The following is a 24,967-nucleotide window of genomic DNA, read 5'->3' on the forward strand; positions in this document are numbered from 1 at the left end:
GTAGGTGTGTCCAAACTTTTGACTGGTACTGTATATAGTGAGAACACCCTGTATCATTTGTATGTGTGTGTTCATTGGCTTAGTTCGCAGTCCTGTATTCAGACATAGATCCCCATAAAGCAATCAGGCTTGTTATTGTTGGACCAAAACAGACCAGTCTATTCTCATGACCTGACTCAAACTGGCCAGCTACTACAGTACCAAGGAAAGATCAACTGTAACAAACACTATAGTCAAGCTGATAAGAGCCTATACGATAACAGGCTTAGAAAGGTGGAGAAGACTCTCCTGTCCTGACCCAGCGTCACTGGGGTAAGGTATACAGACTTCTGCAACCTGATTGGCTGAACGCAATATGCAACATCTGGGACTAACATTCTTAGCCACTTTGGCATGGTGGTAGAAAATAGTGTTTCATAAAGAAAGCAGTTACCCCATTTTTTTTTTGACCTTCTCGCCATTAAATCAAATTACGGAGGAAATCGATGCCTTTGCAGCCTGAATGGAGAATGTTTCATGTAAGAACCGGTCCACCGGGGATACAAGTGTATATAACCGGCTTCATACGATGCCTTTGGACGGTGAGATGAAACCACTCAATATCGCCATCTGCCAGGCTTTGAGCTAAACTCTGTGGCTGTGACAGCTAGTGAGGACCCTGTCCGTCTCTATTAATGCAAGTTCTACTACACTAACTTAGTGGATACATGTCAGTCACACAGTCACTATAACATAAAGTCCACTTCCATCAACATGTCAGTTTATTCAAATAATCATTTCAAAAGATTTATTTCAAATGTTAGAAATAGAACAGGACAACTGGACTAGCAGTTCTGGAGCTATTTGAAAAATACAACTAACAAAATCTGAAACATATCTTCTTTACAAAACAAATCACCATTTGAATTACCACTTCTTTTTTATATTCATATCAGCTCTCCAGGTGTTCTAACATTATAACACCCTCTTAATGACAGACACTGACAGTAATACTGAAATATTATGTGCACTCGGATACCATACATTAATTGGTTGTCATCTGGCCATGCTAGAAAATATGGAATAAATGGCACTTTCTAACTATAAATTCTGCTTACTCTTACCCACACCCTAACCCCTGTTTGACTAAATCATGCAATTGCTCAACATTTATTCTGTATTAGCCAATTGTATCCTTTCTGGCATGGTTATCTAGTGACTACTGCAGAAATGCCCTGACCGCTAATTCGGATTGGCCCACTGCCATCAGAGTAAAACCAAAATCAGGTGAGGAGGAATTTCCTCTTTCTGAGGTGTGGGGACTTGGTTGCCTTGGTGATGGCATTCATGAGCAGTCTGGAGAGGCAAATAGGGGAGTCCTGGGAGAAGGAGGAGGAAGGGCAGGACTTCTGCAAGACAGAGGAAGAGGAGCGCTTCCCCTCAAGACAGCGTGTCTGCGACAGCATCACTAGCTGTGTTCACAGTCAAAGAGAGAAGTTATGAAAACAACAATATCAAAAATCCTGCAACATGCAAAGAGTTACAATATAAAAAGGATTGTTTCTAACTAACTTAACTCTCAGTCTAAGATCCTGTAGACACCTGAAGGCCAATCATGTTCATTTTATCCCAATGGGACAACCTGGTTAATATGAGATATGGGGTTGTCTGTGTGAACCTGCATTATTAAGTGTCAAACTCACCTGTATCTGAACACATGCAGTTCTCTGGTCTGCTGGCAGGGGGCAGCATTGGTCCACTAAGTTCTGGACAGGGAGAGCCACAGGGAACCTGAGAGAGCAGATTGCAAGTTCATCTCAGTATACTACATCTTTGTTTTACTCGATAATCAAACCAAACCAGTCAAAGGGCTTTGTTAGACAGATATGTACAAATGTCCCTGGATTAAACTAGCTGCTGTAATAAGATACAGGTGAAAGTTATTGTATACTATTGTTTTTAAACTTTTGGTAATGTTTTTTGATGCAATGCAAATCATTAACCACATTTCCATCCACATTTTTATTGCGAGTAAGGTCATACCGTATAAAATAAAACCACAACAAGTGGAATGGAAACAGGATTGTTTTGTAAAATTGTATAAATACTGACAGATAATTTGTTCGTTTGACATGGTGGGATCTTTTTGTCTGTAAAATGAGTTATGTGAGAAATGGCGATGGAAATTCCTTTATGCACAACTATTGATATAATAACCATCATATCCACGTAAACTTGCAGTCACTCGATAATATGGTGTGTGGTCCTTCTACTACGACTCAGGAAACTATGCAGTTTATTAGGCTACAGATGAAACAAGTTATGATGCTCCTTCCCAGTAAATATCAAAGGTTTTATTCTGGTGACATTATGATTGATGCTTGACTGCCATTTAAAAAATGTAAATACTGGTCACTGTTATCCATAATAAATCTCATCATGTAGACTACTTTACCCACACTGTATCTGCTAGTTGTTGGCTCGAGAGAATGTGCCAAGACCAGAGTTGGCACATTTACTATTTATAACAACCGTTTCTGAACTTTAGATTTTTATTCAGGAAAATGAAGAAAAAAATACATTTTGTGTGCACTACACAAAAGCACTACAAGTCAGTTTGGTGGAAACACACCACTTGTGGGAAAATGCGCAAATTTAAAATCTGTCGCCAGTCGGATGGAAACATAGCTACAGTCACCATCTACTACAGTGAAATGTACCCTTTCTGAAAGGTCTGGTTCTGTCACCCAGAAAGATAAACAATCGGGCTGGGCAGCATAAAAATGTGACTGAGGAGGAAAAAGGTACAATTAAACACACACACACACACACACACACACACACACACACACACACACACACACACACACACACACACACACACACACACACACACACACACACACACACACACACACACACACACACACACACACACACACACACACACACACACACACACACACACACACACACACACACACACACACACACACAATAAACCTAAACAAACCCTTACTTCTTGATGATCTTGTATGTTTCACAGATGTGTCCGAGGTTGTGGGTCTGTGGTGCGTCAGAAGCAGAGTCAAGCTTTTGTTCATAGTCTGGATGAGGGGCGAGGGAGGAGAAACAGGTATACCTGTCCTCACCTTCTCCCACATCACAACAGGAGGAGTTGTGAGGCCTCTCCTTCTGCTCTTCCTCACAGAACCTGTCAAGCTCCTCACGCCACTAAGAGAGAGGTGGAGAGATGTTCTGTAAACACTTGAATTGATCAACACTCGAACTGTACACACACACACACACACACACACACACACACACACACACACACACACACACACACACACACACACACACACACACACACACACACACACACACACACACACACACACACACACACACACACACACACACACACACACACACACACACTCCTTACCTTTCCCTCAGCACAGGGTAGCACGTTCTCCAGTCCCTTACAGCAGTGTTTGAACCCTCTCTCCAGGCGGTTCATGACCTTTGATTGGCGGGCCAGCCAGCCAAAGCCTGTACGTGGCAGGCACTTGGTGGTGGAGAGGGGTTGGCTGTTGTGTAGGCAGCAGACCAATCCGATGTTGTCGAAAGTGGGGCGTCCAGGGGGGAAGCTGATGTCAGAGTCTCTGGGAGTAGCTTGGGGGCTCTTCTTGTGCTTCTCCCCACTGACAGCACATGGACCAGACTGGGACCTGGGAGGAAATGACACAATACATGTAGTCATTAGTTTCCAGGGCTGTAGCGGTCATGACATTTTGTCAGCCTGTGATTGTCATGCAAATGACTGCCAGTCTCATGGTAATTGACGTTAATTAACATCAACACGTTTTGCATCTCCTGGCTTCCACACACAGTTTACAAGCCACTGATGCAGACCTTTGGAACATCTACATTTTAAGATGTCTAATAAATCCATTTAATATAGCCTACAACATCACAATAAATCCATTATTTATTTTAGACAGGTTTAAAAAAACATGATATGATGAAAATGGAGTCTATTTCAGAAGAACAGAATAGCATACTCTGAGTTGTCCTTATGTTAGGCCCTGATCAGGCTATGCCAAATGGCTGTGGGATACACGAGTTCATTTAGCAGACAAGATTTGCTTAGAATTCCGTGGCATTGTTTTATAATATGAAGAATACAATTGAACATAGCTGAATAAAATAGAAAGGATATTTTCTCCAAATGATTTGAGGGAGTGAACACATGCTGCTATTCTGTGTTGAGCGGTTAACAAAGAAACAGGTCCTCCTGTATGCTTAATGTTTTGTTGTTAATGCAACTTTAGTTGTGATATACAGTACCAGTCAAAAGTTTGGACACACCTACTCATTCAGGGGTTTTCTTTATTTTATTTTTTTACTATTTTCTACATTATAGAATAATAATGAAGACAGCAAAACTATGAAATACCACATATGGAATCATGCAGTAACCAAAAAAGTGTTAAGCAAATCAAAATATATTTGATATTCTTCAAAGTAGCCACCCTTTGCCTTGATTACAGCTTTGCACATTCTTAGCATTCTCTCAGCCAGCTTCATGAGGTTGTCATCTGGAATGCATTTCAATTAACAGGTGTGCCTTGTTCATTTATGGAATTTCTTTCCTTCTTAATGCGTTTGAGCCAATCAGTTGTGTTGTGACAAGGTAGGGGTGGTATACAGAAGATAGCCATATTTGGTAAAAGGCCAAGTCCATATTATGACAAGAACAGCTCATATAGGCAAAGAGAAACAACAGTCCATCATTACTTTAAGACATGAAGGCCAGTCAATCTGGAACATTGCAAGAATTTTAAAAGTTTCTTCAAGTGGGCTGTACTCTTCTTCAAGTACTCTGCTGCCTGTGACTGGAACGAACTGCAAAAATCGCTGAAGTTGGAGACTTTTATCTCCCTCACCAACTTCAAACATCAGCTATCCGAGCAGCTAACCGATCGCTGCAGCTGTACATAGTCTATTGGTAAATAGCCCACCCATTTTCACCTACCTCATTCCCATACTGTTTTTATACTGTTTTTTATTTATTTACTTTTCTGCTCTTTTGCACACCAATATCTCTACCTGTACATGACCATCTGATCATTTATCACTCCAGTGTTAATCTGCAAAATTGTATTATTCGCCTACCTCCTCATGCCTTTTGCACACATTGTATATAGACTGCCCATTTTTTTCTACTGTGTTATTGACTTGTTAATTGTTTACTCCATGTGTAACTCTGTGTTGTCTGTTCACACTGCTATGCTTTATTTTGGCCAGGTCGCAGTTGCAAATGAGAACTTGTTCTCAACTAGCCTACCTGGTTAAATAAAGGTGAAATAAAAAATAAAAAAAATTAAAAAAGTGCAGTCGCAAAAGCTCTCAAGCGCTATGATGAAACTGGCTCTCATGAAGACCGCCACAGGAAAGGAAGACCCAGAGTTACCTCTGCTGCAGATGATATGTTCATTAGAGTTACCAGCCTCAGAAATTGCAGCCCAAATAAATGCTTCACAGAGTTCTAGTAACAGACACATCTGAACATCAACTGTTCAGTGGAGACTCCCTGAATCAGGTCTTCATGGTCGAATTGCTGCAAATAAACCACTACTAAAGGACACCAATAAGAAGAAGAGACTTGATGGGCCAAGAAACACAAGAAATTGACATTAGACCGGTGAAAATCTGTCCTTTGGTCTGATGAGTCCAAATTTGAGATTTTTGTTTCCAACCGCCATGTCGTTGTGAGACACAGAGTAGGTGAACGGATAATCTCTGCATTTGTGGTTCCTACCGTGACGCATGGAGAATGTGGTGTGACGGTGTGGGGGTGCTTTGCTGGTGTGATGGTTTGAGATGATTTGGACCGCAGAGTGAAGGAAAAGCAGCCAAATAAGTGCTCAGCATATGTGGGAACTCCTTCAAGACTGTTTTAAAATCGTTCCTCATGAAGCTAGTTGAGAGATTGCCAAGAGTGTGCAAAGCTGTCATCAATGCAAAGGGTGGCTACTTTGAAGAATATAAAATATAAAATATATTTTGATTTGTTTAAAACCTCTTGACACTACCAATCACAGTAGCGGGATAATTTTAGTCTGCAACCGCTGAATAGCATAGTGCAACAGTCAAATAATATACTAGAAAATATTCATATTCATGAAATCACAAGTGCAATATTTTGAAACACAGCTTAGCCTTTTGTTAATCACCCTGTCGTCTCAGATTTAGAAATGATGCTTTACAGAGAAAGCAATCCAAGCGTTTGTGTAAGTTTATCGATAGCCTAACATAGCATTATGTACACTTAGCATCAGGAAGCTTGGTCACAAAAATCAGAAAAGCAATCAAATTAACAGTTTACCTTTGATGATCTTCAGATGTTTTCACTCACGAGACTCCCAGTTACACAGCAAATGTTTATTTTGTTCCATAAAGATTATTTTTATACCCAAAATACCGACGTTTGTTTGTTGCGTTATGGTCAGAAATCCACAGGAAAGAGCGGTCATGACAACGCAGACGGAAATTCCAAATAGTCTTCATAATGTCCACAGAAACATGTCAAACGTTTTTTATAATCATTCATCAGGTAGTTTTAAAAATATATATGCGATAATATATCAACTAAGTGTGTAGCTTTTTCTATAACACTGGGAGGAACAATGGCCGCTTCACTCAATTTGCACACCATCTCACTCAGAGCCGCCACCTCTCCACTTTCGCAATTTGATCCTTCACGCTCATTTTTCAAAATAAATGTCTAAAGACCGTTGACACCTTAGGTAAGCCACAGAAAAATGAAAATTATCCCTTTAAATGGAGGACAGGCACGCATAGGAACACAGAGGTTTCAAATAAGAGGCTCTTCCTGATTGGATTATCCTCAGGCTCTAGCCTGCAATATCAGTTATGTTATACCCACAGACAGTATTTTTACAGTTTTGGAAATTTTAGAGTGTTTTCTATCCTAATCTGTCAATTATATGCATATTCTAGCATCTGGTCATGAGAAATAGGCCATTTACTTTGGGAACGTTATTTTTCCAAACATAAAACTAGTGCCCCCTAGCTTCAAGAGGTTAACACTTTGTTGGTTACTACATGATTCCATATGTGTTATTTCATAGTTTAGATTTTTTTCACTATTATTCTACGATGTAGAAAAAAATAAAAAATAAATTAAGACCCTGGAATGAGTAGGTGTCCAAACCTTTGACTATATGTTTTGATGTTTAATACATTCTAAGGCTGCATGATGTGACTAATGATGATTTGAATAAGAAAACACATGAAAGTTATGTGTTCTGCTCTGTTTCTTCCACAGGCTGCACACACTTCATCAGTCTCTCATTCACAATTTGACAAGCACTTGATCATATTCTCACCCATCAGACTATTCTCAATTTAATCTGGTGTGTACCAATATGTGTGAAATTACTTTTGATTAGAATGCTCCACAAAAAAATGCATGTAATCCGTAGCCTGCACTTCATTAGTGAATAGCGAATGGAGGTTGTGCAATTACTGTATGTTTTTAAAATGCAAGCAGAGGCAGCGCATCCATAAGGCTAGGCTTTTCCTAAAGTAAATTGAATTAAATTGCCAAAATCATATAGCCTAATTATCCTACTCCTGTCTATAAAGAACTAAATTAAATCACTCAAAGTAGGCTACTAAAGCATGATTTGGCCACAGAGGATATTTATTTTGTTGTGGATTGTTTTAAATAGACTTGTCTACAGTTGGAAGGAAAGGCAACATGCAATTTGGGCAGATTATTGTTGAGTTGCGACTATCTGTGAAAGTAGAGGCCAAGCCAGGCATATCGCAATATTTCAAAATACAATTGCGGGAAAACATACTTTGGACAGAAAATGGTTATCGCTGTAAAGAGAAGAAAATAAAAGGACTAATCTGTCTTTTAGTTATCAAAATTCTCAATTAAACAAACAACAGAATAGCCTATTTTATTGGCACCAGCCGAGAGCAACAGCAATATCCTTGGTGAGTGCACATAGTGCATATTCACAATTTTTCAGTAATACTTTAAAGTTTGTTTTTGGACAATAATTACACCGAAGTTGGTCCCTCTCCTTGTTCGGATGGCGTTCGGCGGTCGGAGTCACCGACCTTCTAGCCATCGCTGATCCTCTTTTCATTTTCCTTTGGTTTTGTCTTCCATCACACTTGGTTCCAATCCCATCAATGACATGTTGTGTTTTTAACCCTCATGTCCTTGTCGGTGACTGTTTATTGTAAGTGCTTGTGCACGTCTGTCCTGGTGTGCGTCGGGTTATGTTCCCATTATTTGATTGTCCTGTTTTCCGGTGGGTTTTTTGTTATTAAACTGCGCCGTTTGGAAACACAGTTTTTGCTCTCCTGCGTCTGACTTCTCTGCCGCCAGTACGCACCCCTTACAGAATCACCTACCTGACTATGTAGTCAGCAGGAGCAGGTACCCCGGGTATAGGGGTGGAGGAGCGCGTCCGGGAGCACGCTGCAATGCTCTGCCTTCTTGGCACCGCCATGGACTGCGTTGTCCAAACTATGGACCACTGGGAGAGACAGGGAGTTCTTCCAGCACCTCCACCAGCACAACCGGGGTCTTCTCTGAGCGCCCCTCTCCCTCCTGGTCCCAGTGGGATTCGTCTCTCCCTGCCCCAGGAATAGGATAGAAAGGCTGCGAACTGCCGGGGGTTCCAGCTCGTGCACTATCTGTGGCCGCAGAGGTCACACTGAAGGTCAGTGCCGGGTTGGTTCCTCTGGGGATCAAGGCAGCAGGCAGTGCGCTCTGGTGTCACCCCAGGTGAGCCGGCACCATTTTCACCCAGAGCCCTCTGTTGCACATGGTTGTGTATGTCACTTTCCCCGAGTATTCCCTGCATTCCCAGCTTAAGGCACTCGTTGATTCAGGCGCGGCTGGGAATTTTATTGATAGAGCGTTAGCCTATAGTTTAGGGATCCCCATTGTTTCCGTGGCTGTGCCTTTCCCCGTTCACGCCTTAGATAATCGACCATTGGGTTGATTAAGGAGGTCACCGCTCCTTTGGGCATGGTGACGCAGGGGGGTCACAAGGAGAATTAGTATCTTCCTTATTGACTCTCCTGCATTTCCTATGGTGCTACTCTGGTTAGCTTGTCATAACCCCACAGTTTCTTGGCCACAGAGGGCTCTCATGGGGTGGTCGCGAGAGTGCTCAGGTAGGTGTTTAGGGGATTCTGTTGGTGCTAGTATGGTGGAGAGTCCAGACCAGGTCTCCACCGTGCGCATTCCCCCTGAATATGCCGATTTGGCTCTCGACTTCTCTAAAAAGAAGACTACTCAATTACCACCTCATCGACGCGCGATAAATCTCCTGGTAGACGCTGCACTTCCCAGGAGTCATGCGTATATCCCCTCTCACAGGCAGAGACAGAGGCTATGGAAACATATGTCTCTGAATCCCTGCGTCAGGGGTACATTCGGTCCTCCACTTCACCCGCCTCCTCGAGTTTATTGTTTGTGAAGAAGAAGGAGGGAGGTCTGCACCCGTGTATTGACTATTGGGGTCTGAATCAGATCACTGTGAGGTATAGTTACCCGCTACCGCTCATAGCCACAGCGATTGAGTCAATGCACAGGGTGTGCTTCTTCACCAAACTAGATCTCAGGAGCGCTTACAACCTGGTGCGTATCCGGGAGGGAGACGAGTGGAAGACAGCTTTCAGTACCATCTCAGGGCACTATGAGTACCTCGACATGCTGTACGGGTTGATGAATGCGCCATCAGTCTTCCAAGCCTTTGTAGACAAGATTTTCAGGGACCTGCACTGGCAGGGTGTGGTGGTGTATATTGATGACATTTTGATATACTCCCTTCTCGTAGGCCTATTACATGGACAATGTCATTTTTATTGATACTTTTGTCACTGTCAGCAGAATAGACTACCCTTTAATTTGTCCTATTAAAAAAAGATGTTGATAATGTCTCCAGTCATATATAAAGTGTAGTAGAATGGCATGAAATGTGCTAATACATGGCACCAGCCTTATGCATGGTGTCCCCGGTTCGCCAACCCAGTGCGGGCTATTCCACCTCGCCGCACTGGCCTGGCTACGGGGAGCATTCAACCAGGTAAGGTTGGGCAGGCTCGGTGCTCAAGAGCTCCAGTGCGCCTGCACGGTCCGATCTACCCAGTGCCACCTCCACTCACCAGCCCTCCGGTGGCAGCCCCCCCCTCCGAACCATGCTGTCTCTCTGTCTTCTCCCTACAGGTGCTCCCGCCTGTCCACGCTGCCAGAGCCTTCCTCCTGCCCAGCGATGTCAAAGTCTCCCGTCTGTCCTGAGCCACCAGAGTCTCCCGTCTGTCCTGAGCCGCCAGAGTCTCCCGTATGTCCTGAGCTGCAAGAGTCTCCCGTCTGTCCTGAGCCACCAGAGCCGTCAGCCAGCCAGGAGCTGCCAGAACCGTCAGCCAGCCAAGAGACGCAAGAGCCGTCAGTCATCCAGGAGCTGCCAGAGCCGCCAGCCAGCCAGGAGCCGCCAGAGCCGTCAGTCAGCCAGGCGATGCCAGAATCGCCCTTCACTCCGGAGCTGCCGGAGTCTCCCGCCTGTCCGGCACTGCCGGAGTCTCCCATCCATTCAGGACCCATGGTTAGGGTCCCCAGTCGGAGGTCGGCGGCGAGGGTCGCCGCTCATAAGAAGCCACTGGGGCGGTTGAGGAGGCGGACAAAAACTGTGGTGAAGTGGGGTCCCCGTCCCGCGCCAGAACCGCCACCACGGACAGATGCCCACCCAGACCCTCCCCTATAGGTTCAGGTTTTGCGGCCGGAGTCCGCACCTTTGGGGGGGGATTACTGTCACTTTCTGACCTTTATGTCCTTTGTTTTGTCTTTATTTAGTATGGCCAGGGCGTGAGTTGGGGTGGGCAGTCTATGTGTGTTTTTCTATGTTAGGGTTTTGAGTTCAGCCTAGTATGGTTCTCAATCAGAGGCAGGTGTCGTTAGTTGTCTCTGATTGAGAATCATATTTAGGTATCCTGGGTTTCACTTTTGGTTTGTGGGTGTTTGTTTCCGTGTGAAGGTTTGTTGCCTCACGGTACTGTTTCGGTTTTCGTTCATGTTCACGTTTATTGTTTTATATTTCATAGTGTTCAGTTTATATCTTAAAATAAACGTTATGGACACTTACCACGCTGCGCATTGGTCCTCCGATCCTTCTCGCTTCTCCTCCCCAGAAGAGGAGGAGGAATGCCGGTACAGTTTCATTGAGTTGTAAGATAGTACTTTTGCACATATAACACACTGTGGCTGAGGTAAGGCACTACTCCCAGTATACACTACTGTTCAAAAGTTTGGGGTCACTTAAATGTCCTTGTTTTTTAAAGAAAGCACATTTCTGTCCATTAAAATAACATAAAATGTATCAGAAATACAGTGTAGACATTGTTATTTCACCTTCATTTCTCAGAACAAGAATAGACTGATGAGTTTCAGAAGAAAGTTTTGTTTCTGGTAATTTTGAGCCTGTAATCGAACCCACAAATGCTGATGCTCCAGATACTCAACTAGTCTAAAGAATGCCAGTTTTATTGCTTCTTTAATCATGACAACAGTTTTCAGCTGTGTTAACATAATTTCAAAAGGGTTTTCTAATGATCAATTAGCCTTTTTTAATTATACATTTGGATTAGCTAACACAACGTGCCATTGGAACATAGGAGTGATGGTTGCTGATAATGGGCCTCTGTATGCCTATGTAGACATTCCATGAAAGACCAGCCATTTCCAGCGACAATAGTTATTTACAACATTAACAATGTCTGCACCGTATTTCTGAAAATGTTTATGTTATTTTAATTGACAAAACAATGAGCTTTTCTTTCAAAACCCAGGATAATTCTAAGTGACCAAAACTTTTTAATGGTAGTGTACGTGAACCCCAAATCAATGTAGTCGTATTTGCACCTCTACGATGGTCCAATGTCCCTGTCTGTTGTTCGGTGCTTTCCTGGGTAAGGGGCAGTAGCTCTTCGGCTGCATCAGATTCACAACTGTCAGTGTCCATGCTAGCTGGGCTAACAACAAATGTAGAATTACTGATGCTAGCATTGGATGTGCTCGTGGAAGCTGAACAACTTGTGTCGTCTGTCACGTCCTGACCTTAGTTCCTTTTTTATGTCTCTATTTTAGTTTGGTCAGGGCGTGAGATGGGGTGGGCATTCTATGTTTTGTTCTGTGTGTTAGATTTCTATGTGTTTGGCCTGGTATGGCTCCCAATCAGAGGCAGCTGTCAATCGTTGTCTCTGATTTAGAACCATACTTAGGCAGCCTGTTTTCCCACTATGGGTTGTGGGTAGTTGTTTTCTGTTTTGTGTTTCTGTACCTGACAGGACTGTTTCGTTTTCGTTCATTCTCTTTGTTATTTTGTTTTGTGTTCAGTTTAAATAAAAATAACATGAACACTTACCACGCTGTGCTTTGGTCCACACCTTCTTTATACGACGACCGTTACATCATCGACAGGTGCAGGTGTAGTACTGTTGGTATATGTCTCTATGGTCGCGGACCTTACTCCTTTTGAACCATGAATCCATTTTTGAGCAAACGGAATGAGCAGCAGCTACGTTTGGCTATATACGGACCATTGGTGGAATTCCCGCAAGAGAGTAACGGTTAATGTGATTGGATGTTAATTATTTGACTAGGCTACCTGTATTTGACATTGTGTTATTTCGCTGAACAATAGATGGTTTAATTTTATTTTTGGCAGTGAAACAAGGCTACTCAGTAGAGAAAAAAAACACACGATATGTATAGCCCTGTTGAAAAATATAAATCGACTGTTTGAAAATGTGGGAAGCTTTTTGGGAAGCTCCATGCTATACACGCTCAGCCATGCGTTATTCGCCTAAATTATGACCATCCAATCTTCTCATCACATTTCCAATAGTAGGCTATTTTACATAAGAAACAGCATTATGCTTTATTATAAAAGGTGCATTTTTATGTGCTTTATATGTTTGCCAATTAGGCTACACCGGTTGTAAAGCAGATTAATGTGCTTAATTTTAAGAATTGAGACATAAATATATCAGCACAAGAAAGCTGGGATCCTCTTTCATATAATGGCCAGTCAAAACTCTGTTTTCACATGCAACTGCGCACTGACTGAGTTTATAAGAACACATGTTTCACTAGGCTCTGTAGGCTATGTGCTCTCTTGTGTCCCAGGGGTTCTAGGTCTGTAGGCTATGTGCTCTCTTGTGTCCCAGGGGTTCTAGGTCTGTAGGCTATGTGCTCTCTTGTGTCCCAGGGGTTCTAGGTCTGTAGGCTATGTGCTCTCTTGTGTCCCAGGGGTTCTAGGTCTGTAGGCTATGTGCTCTCTTGTGTCCCAGGGGTTCTAGGTCTGTAGGCTATGTGCTCTCTTGTGTCCCAGGGGTTCTAGGTCTGTAGGCTATGTGCTCTCTTGTGTCCCAGGGGTTCTAGGTCTGTAGGCTATGTGCTCTCTTGTGTCCCAGGGGTTCTAGGTCTGTAGGCTATGTGCTCTCTTGTGTCCCAGGGGTTCTAGGTCTGTAGGCTATGTGCTCTCTTGTGTCCCAGGGGTTCTAGGTCTGTAGGCTATGTGCTCTCTTGTGTCCCAGGGGTTCTAGGTCTGTAGGCTATGTGCTCTCTTGTGTCCCAGGGGTTCTAGGTCTGTAGGCTATGTGCTCTCTTGTGTCCCAGGGGTTCTAGGTCTGTAGGCTATGTGGTCTCTTACCGTGTCCCAGGGGTTCTAGGTCTGTAGGCTATGTGCTCTCTTACCGTGTCCCAGGGGTTCTAGGTCTGTAGGCTATGTGCTCTCTTGTGTCCCAGGGGTTCTAGGTCTGTAGGCTATGTGCTCTCTTGTGTCCCAGGGGTTCTAGGTCTGTAGGCTATGTGCTCTCTTGTGTCCCAGGGGTTCTAGGTCTGTAGGCTATGTGCTCTCTTGTGTCCCAGGGGTTCTAGGTCTGTAGGCTATGTGCTCTCTTGTGTCCCAGGGGTTCTAGGTCTGTAGGCTATGTGCTCTCTTGTGTCCCAGGGGTTCTAGGTCTGTAGGCTATGTGCTCTCTTGTGTCCCAGGGGTTCTAGGTCTGTAGGCTATGTGCTCTCTTGTGTCCCAGGGGTTCTAGGTCTGTAGGCTATGTGCTCTCTTGTGTCCCAGGGGTTCTAGGTCTGTAGGCTATGTGGTCTCTTACCGTGTCCCAGGGGTTCTAGGTCTGTAGGCTATGTGCTCTCTTACCGTGTCCCAGGGGTTCTAGGTCTGTAGGCTATGTGCTCTCTTGTGTCCCAGGGGTTCTAGGTCTGTAGGCTATGTGCTCTCTTGTGTCCCAGGGGTTCTAGGTCTGTAGGCTATGTGCTCTCTTGTGTCCCAGGGGTTCTAGGTCTGTAGGCTATGTGGTCTCTTACCGTGTCCCAGGGGTTCTAGGTCTGTAGGCTATGTGGTCTCTTACCGTGTCCCAGGGGTTCTAGGTCTGTAGGCTATGTGGTCTCTTACCGTGTCCCAGGGGTTCTAGGCCTGTAGGCTATGTGGTCTCTTACCGTGTCCCAGGGGTTCTAGGCCTGCAGGCTATGTGGTCTCTTACCGTGTCCCAGGGGTTCTAGGCCTGCAGGCTGCGTTTAGAGTTATTTGGCCACGTTAGTTATGATACAAACCTTGTCAGAAAATATAGGCCTATGGGCTATGCTACATGACATGCGCGACTATGATTTGAAAAAGTTGCACAAAAAAAAGCATGCGCTGTTTCTTGCCTTATGCACATACTGGGCACCATTAACATATTATAATATTGTCCCCCATTAGACTAGTTTAATCTTGCCTTTACATATACTAAATAGGGATGCTCGATATATTGTGAACATATTGGAATCGGACGATATTAGTTAAAAATGCCAACATCGGTATTAGCCGATGTCTAGTTTAACGCCAAACGTGCAAAACCGATGTCAAAGCAGGCATGCATACCTATTTAACGAAGGTAAATGACATAATGACGCCACCTAAAAGTTTGCACTATTTGTGCAACACAGCATTCCTAAACTAGCCCACAATGTATGCTGTGTGGATCGAGTAGTCAACGAGTAAAAATGTCAGCAAGACAACTCAAAGGTGAAATCCATTAAAGCCAAGATAATGGGATTCATTGCCCTTGACAATCAACCGTTCTCTGTCGTTGGTAATGTTGACTTTTGCCAACTGGTCGAGCACCAGTTAACACTACCAAGTGCGCTATTTTTCTGATATTGCCCTACCGGAGTTACACAGTAATCTCATCACTGCTATTATCTTGACGACATACATACTATGGAACGCTGCTTGACTCTTTGCATGTCAAAAAATATATAGTAGCATTGTCAAAGCTGTACAAAAAAGTCTGCAAACAAGCAAACACTGGCCAAGAACGATGTGTTTACAATACCGCATTGGTAATAAAGCATCATTTGTTCGACCGCAACTTCTGGGGTAGCTAGGTTTAGCTTGGTACATAGCTAGCACCAATTCAACCAGCCTGAACACAATGACCAGTAAAAACTGCTGTCATTTTCATTATTCTGAGCAATGATTCAGGAATCCTTGTAAGTATTAGCTAGGTTGACACATGTTGTTCGCCTATTGCAATTGAACATTAACATGAATCAAAAAAGAACTGTCTTTAACCCCCTTAAATTAGGGTTATTTTAGATGCCACCTAGCTATATAGTTAGCTAGGTACAGTGCCTTGCGAAAGTATTCGGCCCCCTTGAACTTTGCGACCTTTTGCCACATTTCAGGCTTCAAACATAAAGATATAAAACTGTATTTTTTGTGAAGAATCAACAACAAGTGGGACACAATCATGAAGTGGAACGACATTTATTGGATATTTCAAACTTTTTTAACAAATCAAAAACTGAAAAATTGGGCGTGCAAAATTATTCAGCCCCTTTACTTTCAGTGCAGCAAACTCTCTCCAGAAGTTCAGTGAGGATCTCCGAATGATCCAATGTTGACCTAAATGACTAATGATGATAAATACAATCCACCTGTGTGTAATCAAGTCTCCGTATAAATGCACCTGCACTGTGATAGTCTCAGAGGTCCGTTAAAAGCGCAGAGAGCATCATGAAGAACAAGGAACAGACCAGGCAGGTCCGAGATACTGTTGTGAAGAAGTTTAAAGCCGGATTTGGATACAAAAAGATTTTCCAAGCTTTAAACATCCCAAGGAGCACTGTGCAAGCGATAATATTGAAATGGAAGGAGTATCAGACCACTGCAAATCTACCAAGAACTGGCCGTCCTTTTAAACTTTCAGCTCATACAAGGAGAAGACTGATCAGAGATGCAGCCAAGAGGCCCATGATCACTCTGGATGAACTGCAGAGATCTACAGCTGAGGTGGGAGACTCTGTCCATAGGACAACAATCAGTCGTATATTGCACAAATGTGGCCTTTATGGAAGAGTGGCAAGAAGAAAGCCATTTCTTAAAGATATCCATAAAAAGTGTTGTTTAATGTTTGCCACAAGCCACCTTGGAGACACACCAAACATGTGGAAGAAGGTGCTCTGGTCAGATGAAACCAAAATTGAACTTTTTGGCAACAATGCAAAACGTTATGTTCGGCATAAAAGCAACACCCTGAACACACCATCCCCACTGTCAAACATGGTGGTGGCAGCATCATGGTTTGGGCCTGCTTTTCTTCAGCAGGGACAGGGAAGATGGTTAAAATTGATGGGAAGATGGATGGAGCCAAATACAGGACCATTCTGGAAGAAAACCTGATGGAGTCTACAAAAGACCTGAGACTGGGACGAAGATTTGTCTTCCAACAAGACAATGATCCAAAACATAAAGCAAAATCTACAATGGAATGGTTCAAAAATAAACATATCCAGGTGTTAGAATGGCCAAGTCAAAGTCCAGACCTGAATCCAATCGAGAATCTGTGGAAAGAACTGAAAACTGCTGTTCACAAATGCTCTCTATCCAACCTCACGGAGCTCGAGCTGTTTTGCTAGGAGGAATGGGAAAAAATGTCAGTCTCTCGATGTGCAAAACTGATAGAGACATACCCCAAGCGACTTACAGCTGTAATCGCAGCAAAAGGTGGCGCTACAAAGTATTAACTTAAGGGGGCTGAATAATTTTGCACGCCCAATTTTTCAGTTTTTGATTTGTTAAAAAAGTTTGAAATATCCAATAAATGTCGTTCCACTTCATGATTGTGTCCCACTTGTTGTTGATTCTTCACAAAAAATACAGTTTTATATCTTTATGTTTGAAGCCTGAAATGTGGCAAAAGGTCGCAAAGTTCAAGGGGGCCGAATACTTTCGCAAGGCACTGTATCTATATAGTTAGCTAGGTATCTATATAGTTAGCTAGGTATCTATATAGTTAGCTAGGTATCTATAGCTACTGAAACAGATTATGTTGTGTTATTTGACATGTCAAATAGAGTCATTAGACGTGTATCTTTTTTGACACGCAAAGACCCAAACGGCGTTCCATAGAAATCATGGTTGAGAATGAAACGACTGAACAAATTAACAACGAAACAGCACAGCAAATAAGTGAAAGAAATAGGTTTTGATTATGTTTTACTGGTAGTGGGGACATACATAAATGCCAACAAAATAACATTTTGGTCAGTGTGGGGTGTGTGTAACCTTTATTTAACTAGGCAAGTCAGTTAAGAAAAAAATAGTATTTACAATGACGGCCTGGACAACGCTGGGCCAATTGTGTGCTGCCCTATGGGCCAATCACGGCCGGATGTGATACAGCCTGGATTCGAACCATGGACTGTAGAGACAGTCTTGCACTGAGGTGCAGAGCCTTAGACCGCTGCGTCCATGTGTGTGTTAACCATTTATCTATACTAGAATGCTTAAGACCGTGAAAAAATGTAATATTGGTATCAGGGTTTTTTTGGCAAGGAAAATATTGAATATTGGTATCTGCCAAAAATGTCATATCGGTGCATCACTAATACTAAATATTATATGTATGAAATGAGTTTGGATTATTATCATGCAGCTATCAGAATAGGGGCAGAGGGAAGAATAAATGTAATACATACTCTATGAAGATGGCGCCGAAGAACATGGCTGACGTTTTACTTTCTCCCGACCAATTGTGCTTTTTTGTTCGTTTTTTTGCATGTTGCGTAACTTATTTTGTACTTATTGTGTACATAATGTTGCTGCTACCATCTCTTATGACCAAAAATAACTTCTGGACAGAACAGCGATTACTCACCACGGACTGGAATAAACTTTTCCTCTAATGAGTCCGACGAGAAGGATATCTTGCTTTCATTGGAACAGGACCAGATCCCCCCCTTTTGTGTGAAGAAAAGACACAGGAAAAGGTGCTGCAGATCGGGCATCCTTCTTAGAATCAGTAGGCGAGCGAGTAAACTCACACTGCCATCTGTTCTTCTTGCTAACGTGCAATCATTGGAAAATATAATGGATAACCTACAATTAAGATTATCCTACCAAGGGGACATTAAAAGCTGTAACATCTTATGTTTCACGAGACGTGGCTGAACGACAATATGGACAATATAGAGCTAGCGGGATTTTCCATGCACCGGCAGAACAGAGACGCTACCTCTGGTAAGACGAGGGGTGAGGGTGTGTGTCTAATAACAGCTGGTGCGCGATGTCTAATATTAAAGAAGTCTCGAGGTATTGCTCACATTTACATTTACATTTAAGTCATTTAGCAGACGCTCTTATCCAGAGCGACTTACAAATTAGAGTACCTTATGATAAGCTGTAGACCACACTATCTACCAAGAGAGTTCTCATCTATATTATACGTAACTGTCTACTTAACACCACAGAACGAAGCTGGCACTAAAGGCCGCTCTCAACCAATTCTATAAGGCCATAAGCAAAGAAGAAAATGCATTGGACTAGTAACCAGAAGGTTGCAAATCCCCGAGCTGACAAGGTACAAATCTGTCGTTCTGCCCCTGAACAGGCAGTTAACCCACTGTTCCTAGGCCGTCATTGAAAATAAGAATTTGTTCTTAACTGACTTGCCTAGTTAAATAAAGGTTAAAAAAAATATTAAAAAATAGGTCTACACGGACAAGTTCTGGCCTGGTTTAGATTTTATCTGTCGGAAAGATATCAGTTTGTTCTCCGTTAATGGTTTGTCCTCTGACAAATCAACTGTAAATTTCGGTGTTCCTCAAGGTTCTGTTTTAGGACCACTATTGTTTTCACTATATATTTTACCTCTTGGGGATGTAATTCGAAAACATAATGTTAACTTTCACTGCTATGCGGATGACACACAGCTGCACATTTCAATGAAACATGGTGAAGCCCCAAAATTGCCCTCACTAGAAGCCTGTGTTTCAGACATAAGGAAGTGGATGGCTGTAAACTTTCTACTTGGACAAAACAGAGATGCTTGTTCTAGGTCCCAAGAAACAAAGAGATCTTCTGTTGAATCTGACAATTAATCTTAATGGTTGTACAGTCGTCACAAATAAAACTGTGAAGGACCTCTGCATTACCCTGGACCCTGATCTCTCTTTTGACAAACATATCAAGACTGTTTCAAGGACTGCTTTTTTCCATCTACGTAACATTGCAAAAATCTGAAACTTTCTGTCCAAAAATGATGCAGAAAAATTAATCCATGCTTTTGTTACTTCTAGGTTAGACTACTCCAATGCTCTACTTTCCGGCTACCCGGATAAAGCACTAAATAAACTTCAGTTAGTGCTAAATACGGCTGCTAGAATCCTGACTAGAACCAAAAAATGTGATCATATTACTCCAGTGCTAGCCTCCCTACACTGGCTTCCTGTCAAGGCAAGGGCTGATTTCAAGGTTTTACTGCTAACCTACAAAGCATTACATGGGCTTGCTCCTACCTATCTCTCTGATTTGGTCCTGCTGTACATACCAACACGTACGCTACGGTCACAAGACGCAGGCCTCCTAATTGTCCCTAGAATTTCTTAGCAACTAGCTGGAGGCAGGGCTTTCTCCTATAGAGCTCCGTTTTTATGGAATGGTCTGCCTACCCATGTGAGAGACGCAAACTCTGTCTCAACCTTTAAGTCTTTACTGAAGACTCATCTCTTCAGTGGGTCATTTGATTGAGTGTAGTCTGGCCCAGGAGTGTGAAGATGAACGGAAACGCTCTGGAGCAACGAACCGCCCTTGCTGTCTCTGCCTGGCCGGTCCTAGGACCATGCCTCAGGACTACCTGGCATGATGAATCCTTGCTGTCCCCAGTCCACCTGGCTGTGCTGCTGCTCCAGTTTCAACTGTTCTGCCTGCAGCTATATAATCCTGCCCGTATGTTAATTAGCCTATCAGAAGCTTCTACAGCCATGACATCATTTTCTGGAATTTTCCAAGCTGTTTAAAGGCACAGTCAACTTAGTGTATGTAAACTTCTGACCAACTGGAATTGTGATACAGTGAAATAATCTGGCTGTAAACAATTGTTGGAAAAATGACTTGTGTCATGCACAAAGTAGATGTCCTAGCCGACTTGCCCAAACTATAGTTTGTTAACAATACATTTGTGGAGTGGTTGAAAATGAGTTTTAATGACTCCAACCTAAGTGTATGTAAACTTCCGACTTCAACTGTACATGCACAAATTACATCAACTAACCTGTACCCCCCACACACTGACTCAGTACCGGTGCCCCTGGTACATAACCTCATTATTGTTATTCTTATTGTGTTACCTTTTATTATAACTTTTTATTTTAGTCTACTTGGTAAATATTTTCTTGACTCTTCTTGAACTGCACTGTTGGTTAAGGGCTTGTAAGTAAGCATTTCATAGTAAAGTCTACACTTGTTGTATTCTGCGCATGTGACAAATATAGTTTGATTTGATGTAAATACACTTAAGTAGCAAATAGAGGGCGCATTTTCTATGGTTAATATTCATGCAGCCAAGTAGGCTATACTCCTGTTGTAAAAGCGAAGCAATGTGCTTAATATTAGGAACGTTGATAAATAAATATAGTCTGCTTAGCCTATAGAAAGCTCTTTTTAAAAGAGACCAAAAAAATTCCCCCAATTGATTAGACTATAGAACTGTTGTGCAACATGAGCTCATGGGCACTCATGAAGTGTTTGATTCGATTTTCGATTTACATTTCTATTGATGTCAGAGTGATTAGAGAGACAGTACGGTGCTGAGTAATAGCACATTAGCAACTGACTGTTAGCAAGTTTGGTACTCTACTAATGATCATCAGCACCATCAGAGCGCAGTTTTGGAGAAGCCTAGTTACCGTTAAACAGTCACGTGGAATTTGACTGCGGTCATGACTCGTAACCACCAGTGTGGCGGTAATACCGTCACCATAACAGCCCTGCCCTAAAACTAAAGTAAACCTCTCTCCCTCCCTTACTTGTGACAAGTGTTGGGGTTAAAGGTGAAGCCAGGTTCAGGTATGGGGGTGGTCGGCAGGTAGGTGGGGTCTGGGTTTTCCCTATGGAAACAGCTCAGTCTGTCCTCGCCCTCCATCTGGCAGCAGTGGTGTTGGCGTGTCTTCACTCGGGACTCCTCAGTACAGAATGTGGACAGGGTCTGTTCCCACTGTAAGTGACATATACAAACATCAATTCACACATGAAAAATAGAGATAAAATAGGTCCTAAAATGGTGAAGATACAACTTTAGTGGGCCTGACTCATGAATGCCTTCCCCTCTACACAGCTACACAGCTATACAGATAGACTCCAAGGCTAATCTGTTGTGTCTGTATGGGCTTTCCTTCTACTGAGTCTCATCTTCCCTGAGCATCCTCTGTCCTCATCACTACTGCATCTGTGCACCTAGAAGGTGGTTCTGTTGGTACACTAGGAGTGAATGGACCTAAACAGAACTGAACACAACACAACATGAAAGGACAGAATGGAACAGGACAGAATCCAATGTTGCCACAGAAACACTCACCGCCTGTGTAACGCAGCACAGCGTCACTTCCTGGACCTGCTGTGTCCCATTCCCATGGCAACATGCGCTGTACCAGGACTCTACCCGGTTGACTGCTTCAGCTTGACGACGAAAGTCACTTCCACCGTTTAGGGGGAGGGAGTAGAAAGGGAACCGCGGACGATGGATGCTATGGAGACAGATGGCCTGGAGGTTCTTATGGGAGGGCCGGCCGGGGGGGAAGAGGGTACTGGGGTAGGAATTCCAAAACGAGCGAGGCCCAGCCCTTGGCCGAACTCTAGGTGTAAAGTCTGTGTCCGGGTACATGGTGATCTCCCCTGGAAGACAAATATACACACAGCACTGTGAGGGCATTGAAACACACACACAGTGTCACACACACACACACACACAGTCACACCACACACACACACACACACGCACGCACGCACGCACGCACGCACGCACGCACGCACGCACGCACGCACGCACGCACGCACGCACGCACGCACGCACGCACACACACACACACACACACACACACACACACACACACACACACACACACACACACACACACACACACACACACACACACACACACACACACACACACACACATAACAGGTCAGGAAGGGATCTGTTATCTGTGGAAGGGATGAGAGAATGTAAACACACACGCCCACACGTACTAGTTAATAAATAAGCCATAGCACTCTGACCATGTGATGTCAGTACTGTTGTTTACCACCTAGATTTGTGGAAATCATGAAATCAGAATACTTAAAGCTAATATGTAACTTTTTGTGTGACCCAATTCACATAGAAATGTGACTTATAGATCTGTTATTCTCATTGACAGCAAGTCTAAGAAGCGGGAGATCTGTTCTAAGTGTACTATTTCTATGATTCCCATTTCTTAAGTTACATTTTTGCTTCTGGTTTTGTATAGCAGCTTCAAACAGCTGAAAATATAAATATTTTTGCCTATTGAAAATGTATTTTATAGCGGTTTAGATGGTAGAATGATTCTCAACACTATACATTGCTTGTTTTTTCACAAACTGAAATTAACTTTTTGAATTTTATCAAGCAGGAAATTGCAGAGCGACTTCTGCATATTGCACCTTTAATTAACATGGTGTGAATTCTCTAGTCTAGATGTTTGTTATACCTAGAATAATAGTTCTACTGTTAGTAGACTTTGACAAAGTTGTTCCACACTAAACTGGTGGAATGGAATGTATCACATCCAACAAATAATGTTTTTCTTCATGATCTTGATAGGGCATAAAAATGGCCTCTTCTGTGCACTTCTAACAGACCATGCACAAACAGAAGGGGAGCCATAAACACATACCAGGACATAAAACAAGGACAGAAAGAACTGATGACTACATGCAAAAACCTTGTAAGCTACAAACCTTCAGACGAGCACACCAGCACTAATGCACACCAGCACGCTAGAGCCCAAGACCAACCCATTTTGAGTACTGATACTGGAGTTATCCTTGTCCTCTTTCACTGGACTGTTTCAACTCCCTCTGTTTTGCCCTCTTTCACCCCCCACTCTCTTTCCCTGTGTTTAGCAAAGTTGTTCCAAAGCCACGCCAAGTTCAGGAAACGACTTGACAAACGACAGCTGGAATCCCTTCTTTTCAAACCGTTATGTCCTTATGGAGTGGTATGAAACAGAGAATGAGTGTGTGAGAGCTGTGAGAGAGCATAAATACATTTATGGTTGTTCTGTGATTGGAGGGAAAAGAGGGAGATATTTTCCCACCATTAGTCAGCAGTGCTATGTATTCATGGATGGAAGCCAGTCTCCCCCCCCCCAAACTTGGCCAATAACAAAATAAATAATTGTCCTTCATTTCGCAAGAGGTTGAATGTTTCCTCACACTATGGAAAGCAACTGATTGTGCAAAACAGCGCCTCTCTGTATGTGTAATATCGAATGCAAGGGAAGCCAGCAAGCATTTGGTCTCCCTTGATAAAACACTTATAAAATAATAGCCAATCAGTGTTGAACTAAACCTAGTGAGCTCAACTGTGAATGGTCCTGGCACACCCAAAAAAGTGTCAAGGAAGCCAGTTTGGATTTGGCTGCAGTCCAATCACATCACATCATGTCACATCCAGAAACAATTTGAATCTTGTTGTGTTGTTGTCCTCCAGTGACTAGCTAGCTAAAATTGTCCTAAATTAGCCATGGATGAAGATAGGGATTTGGGCTTGTGGTTTTACTTAATTCTCCATACTGGCCAATGATTATGACAGCGATTCTGATCCAACCATAACATGTATAGTGTCTCTTGCCTGAGAGGATGGAAGTTCAATACGTAGCCAGATGTAGAAGGCTAATGTTAACCAGCTGGCTCATCATTGCCCATGAGAGCAAGTTAGGCTACTGAGCAAGCATTTTTGCCAGGTAGCCTAGGACAACAAAAACTAAAAGCGTGTACTGTATGACAGAGTCATAGAACGTTTCGTCCACATGAAAGAGAGGAGGCGTTGCTAGAAATGTGACTTATAGATATGTTATTCTCATTGGACAGTGCAGTTAGATTAACAAGAATTTAAGCCTTCTGCCAATATCAGATATGTCTCGCATTAGCCTACGTTAGCTAAACCGGTTCATACACATATACAGTGGGGCAAAAAGGTATTTAGTCAGCCACCAATTGTGCAAGTTCTCCCACTTAAAAAGATGAGAGAGGCCTGTAATTTTCATCATAGGTACACTTCAACTATGACAGACAAAATGAGGAAACAAAATCCAGAAAATCACATTGTAGGATTTTTTAATGAATTTATTTGCAAATTATGGTGGAAAATAAGTATTGGGTAGTCTATGAATCAAACACACACACCGTTGAGGACGGCTCAAAGCAGGAATGTCTGTGTGTTTTATCATAGATGTGTCGTTAAAACATGTACATTCTACCAGTGTGCAGCTGCATGCACTGAGCTCTCTCCCGCTATGTTTCTTCAAGCTCTCTCCCTTCCTGGCATGCAATTAAACATCCTATTTTGTACA

At 42.9% G+C, this 24,967-nt stretch overlaps 1 protein-coding gene across 1 annotated transcript; it reads right to left on the reverse strand.

Annotated features, from left to right (window-relative positions):
- Window positions 1-738: 738 nt before the first annotated feature.
- On the reverse strand, window positions 739-23,665 carry LOC124017012 (extracellular matrix protein 1-like). Its single transcript, XM_046332346.1, has 7 exons — window positions 23,352-23,665; window positions 21,949-22,265; window positions 21,401-21,588; window positions 3,428-3,713; window positions 2,999-3,213; window positions 1,683-1,770; window positions 739-1,451 (listed from the first exon to the last, which is right to left on the reverse strand). The coding sequence occupies exons 1-7, from the start codon at window positions 23,410-23,412 to the stop codon at window positions 1,263-1,265; spliced, it is 1,344 nt and encodes a 447-aa protein (XP_046188302.1). The 5' UTR covers window positions 23,413-23,665; the 3' UTR covers window positions 739-1,262.
- Window positions 23,666-24,967: the final 1,302 nt, after the last annotated feature.

The sequence above is a fragment of the Oncorhynchus gorbuscha genome, unplaced genomic scaffold, assembly GCF_021184085.1.
Source record: "Oncorhynchus gorbuscha isolate QuinsamMale2020 ecotype Even-year unplaced genomic scaffold, OgorEven_v1.0 Un_scaffold_141:::fragment_3, whole genome shotgun sequence".
NCBI lineage: Eukaryota > Metazoa > Chordata > Actinopteri > Salmoniformes > Salmonidae > Oncorhynchus > Oncorhynchus gorbuscha.

Coding starts and splice junctions, on each gene's coding strand:
- LOC124017012 (XM_046332346.1), bottom strand. CDS start 23,412: ATGGGTTGGTCTTGGGCTCTAGCGTGCTGGTGTGCATTAGTGCTGGTG. Junction 22,266..23,351: donor GCTGGTGTGCTCGTCTGAAG/GTTTGTAGCTTA, acceptor TTTGTCTTCCAG/GGGAGATCACCATGTACCCG. Junction 21,589..21,948: donor TGTGCTGCGTTACACAGGCG/GTGAGTGTTTCT, acceptor TGTCACTTACAG/TGGGAACAGACCCTGTCCAC.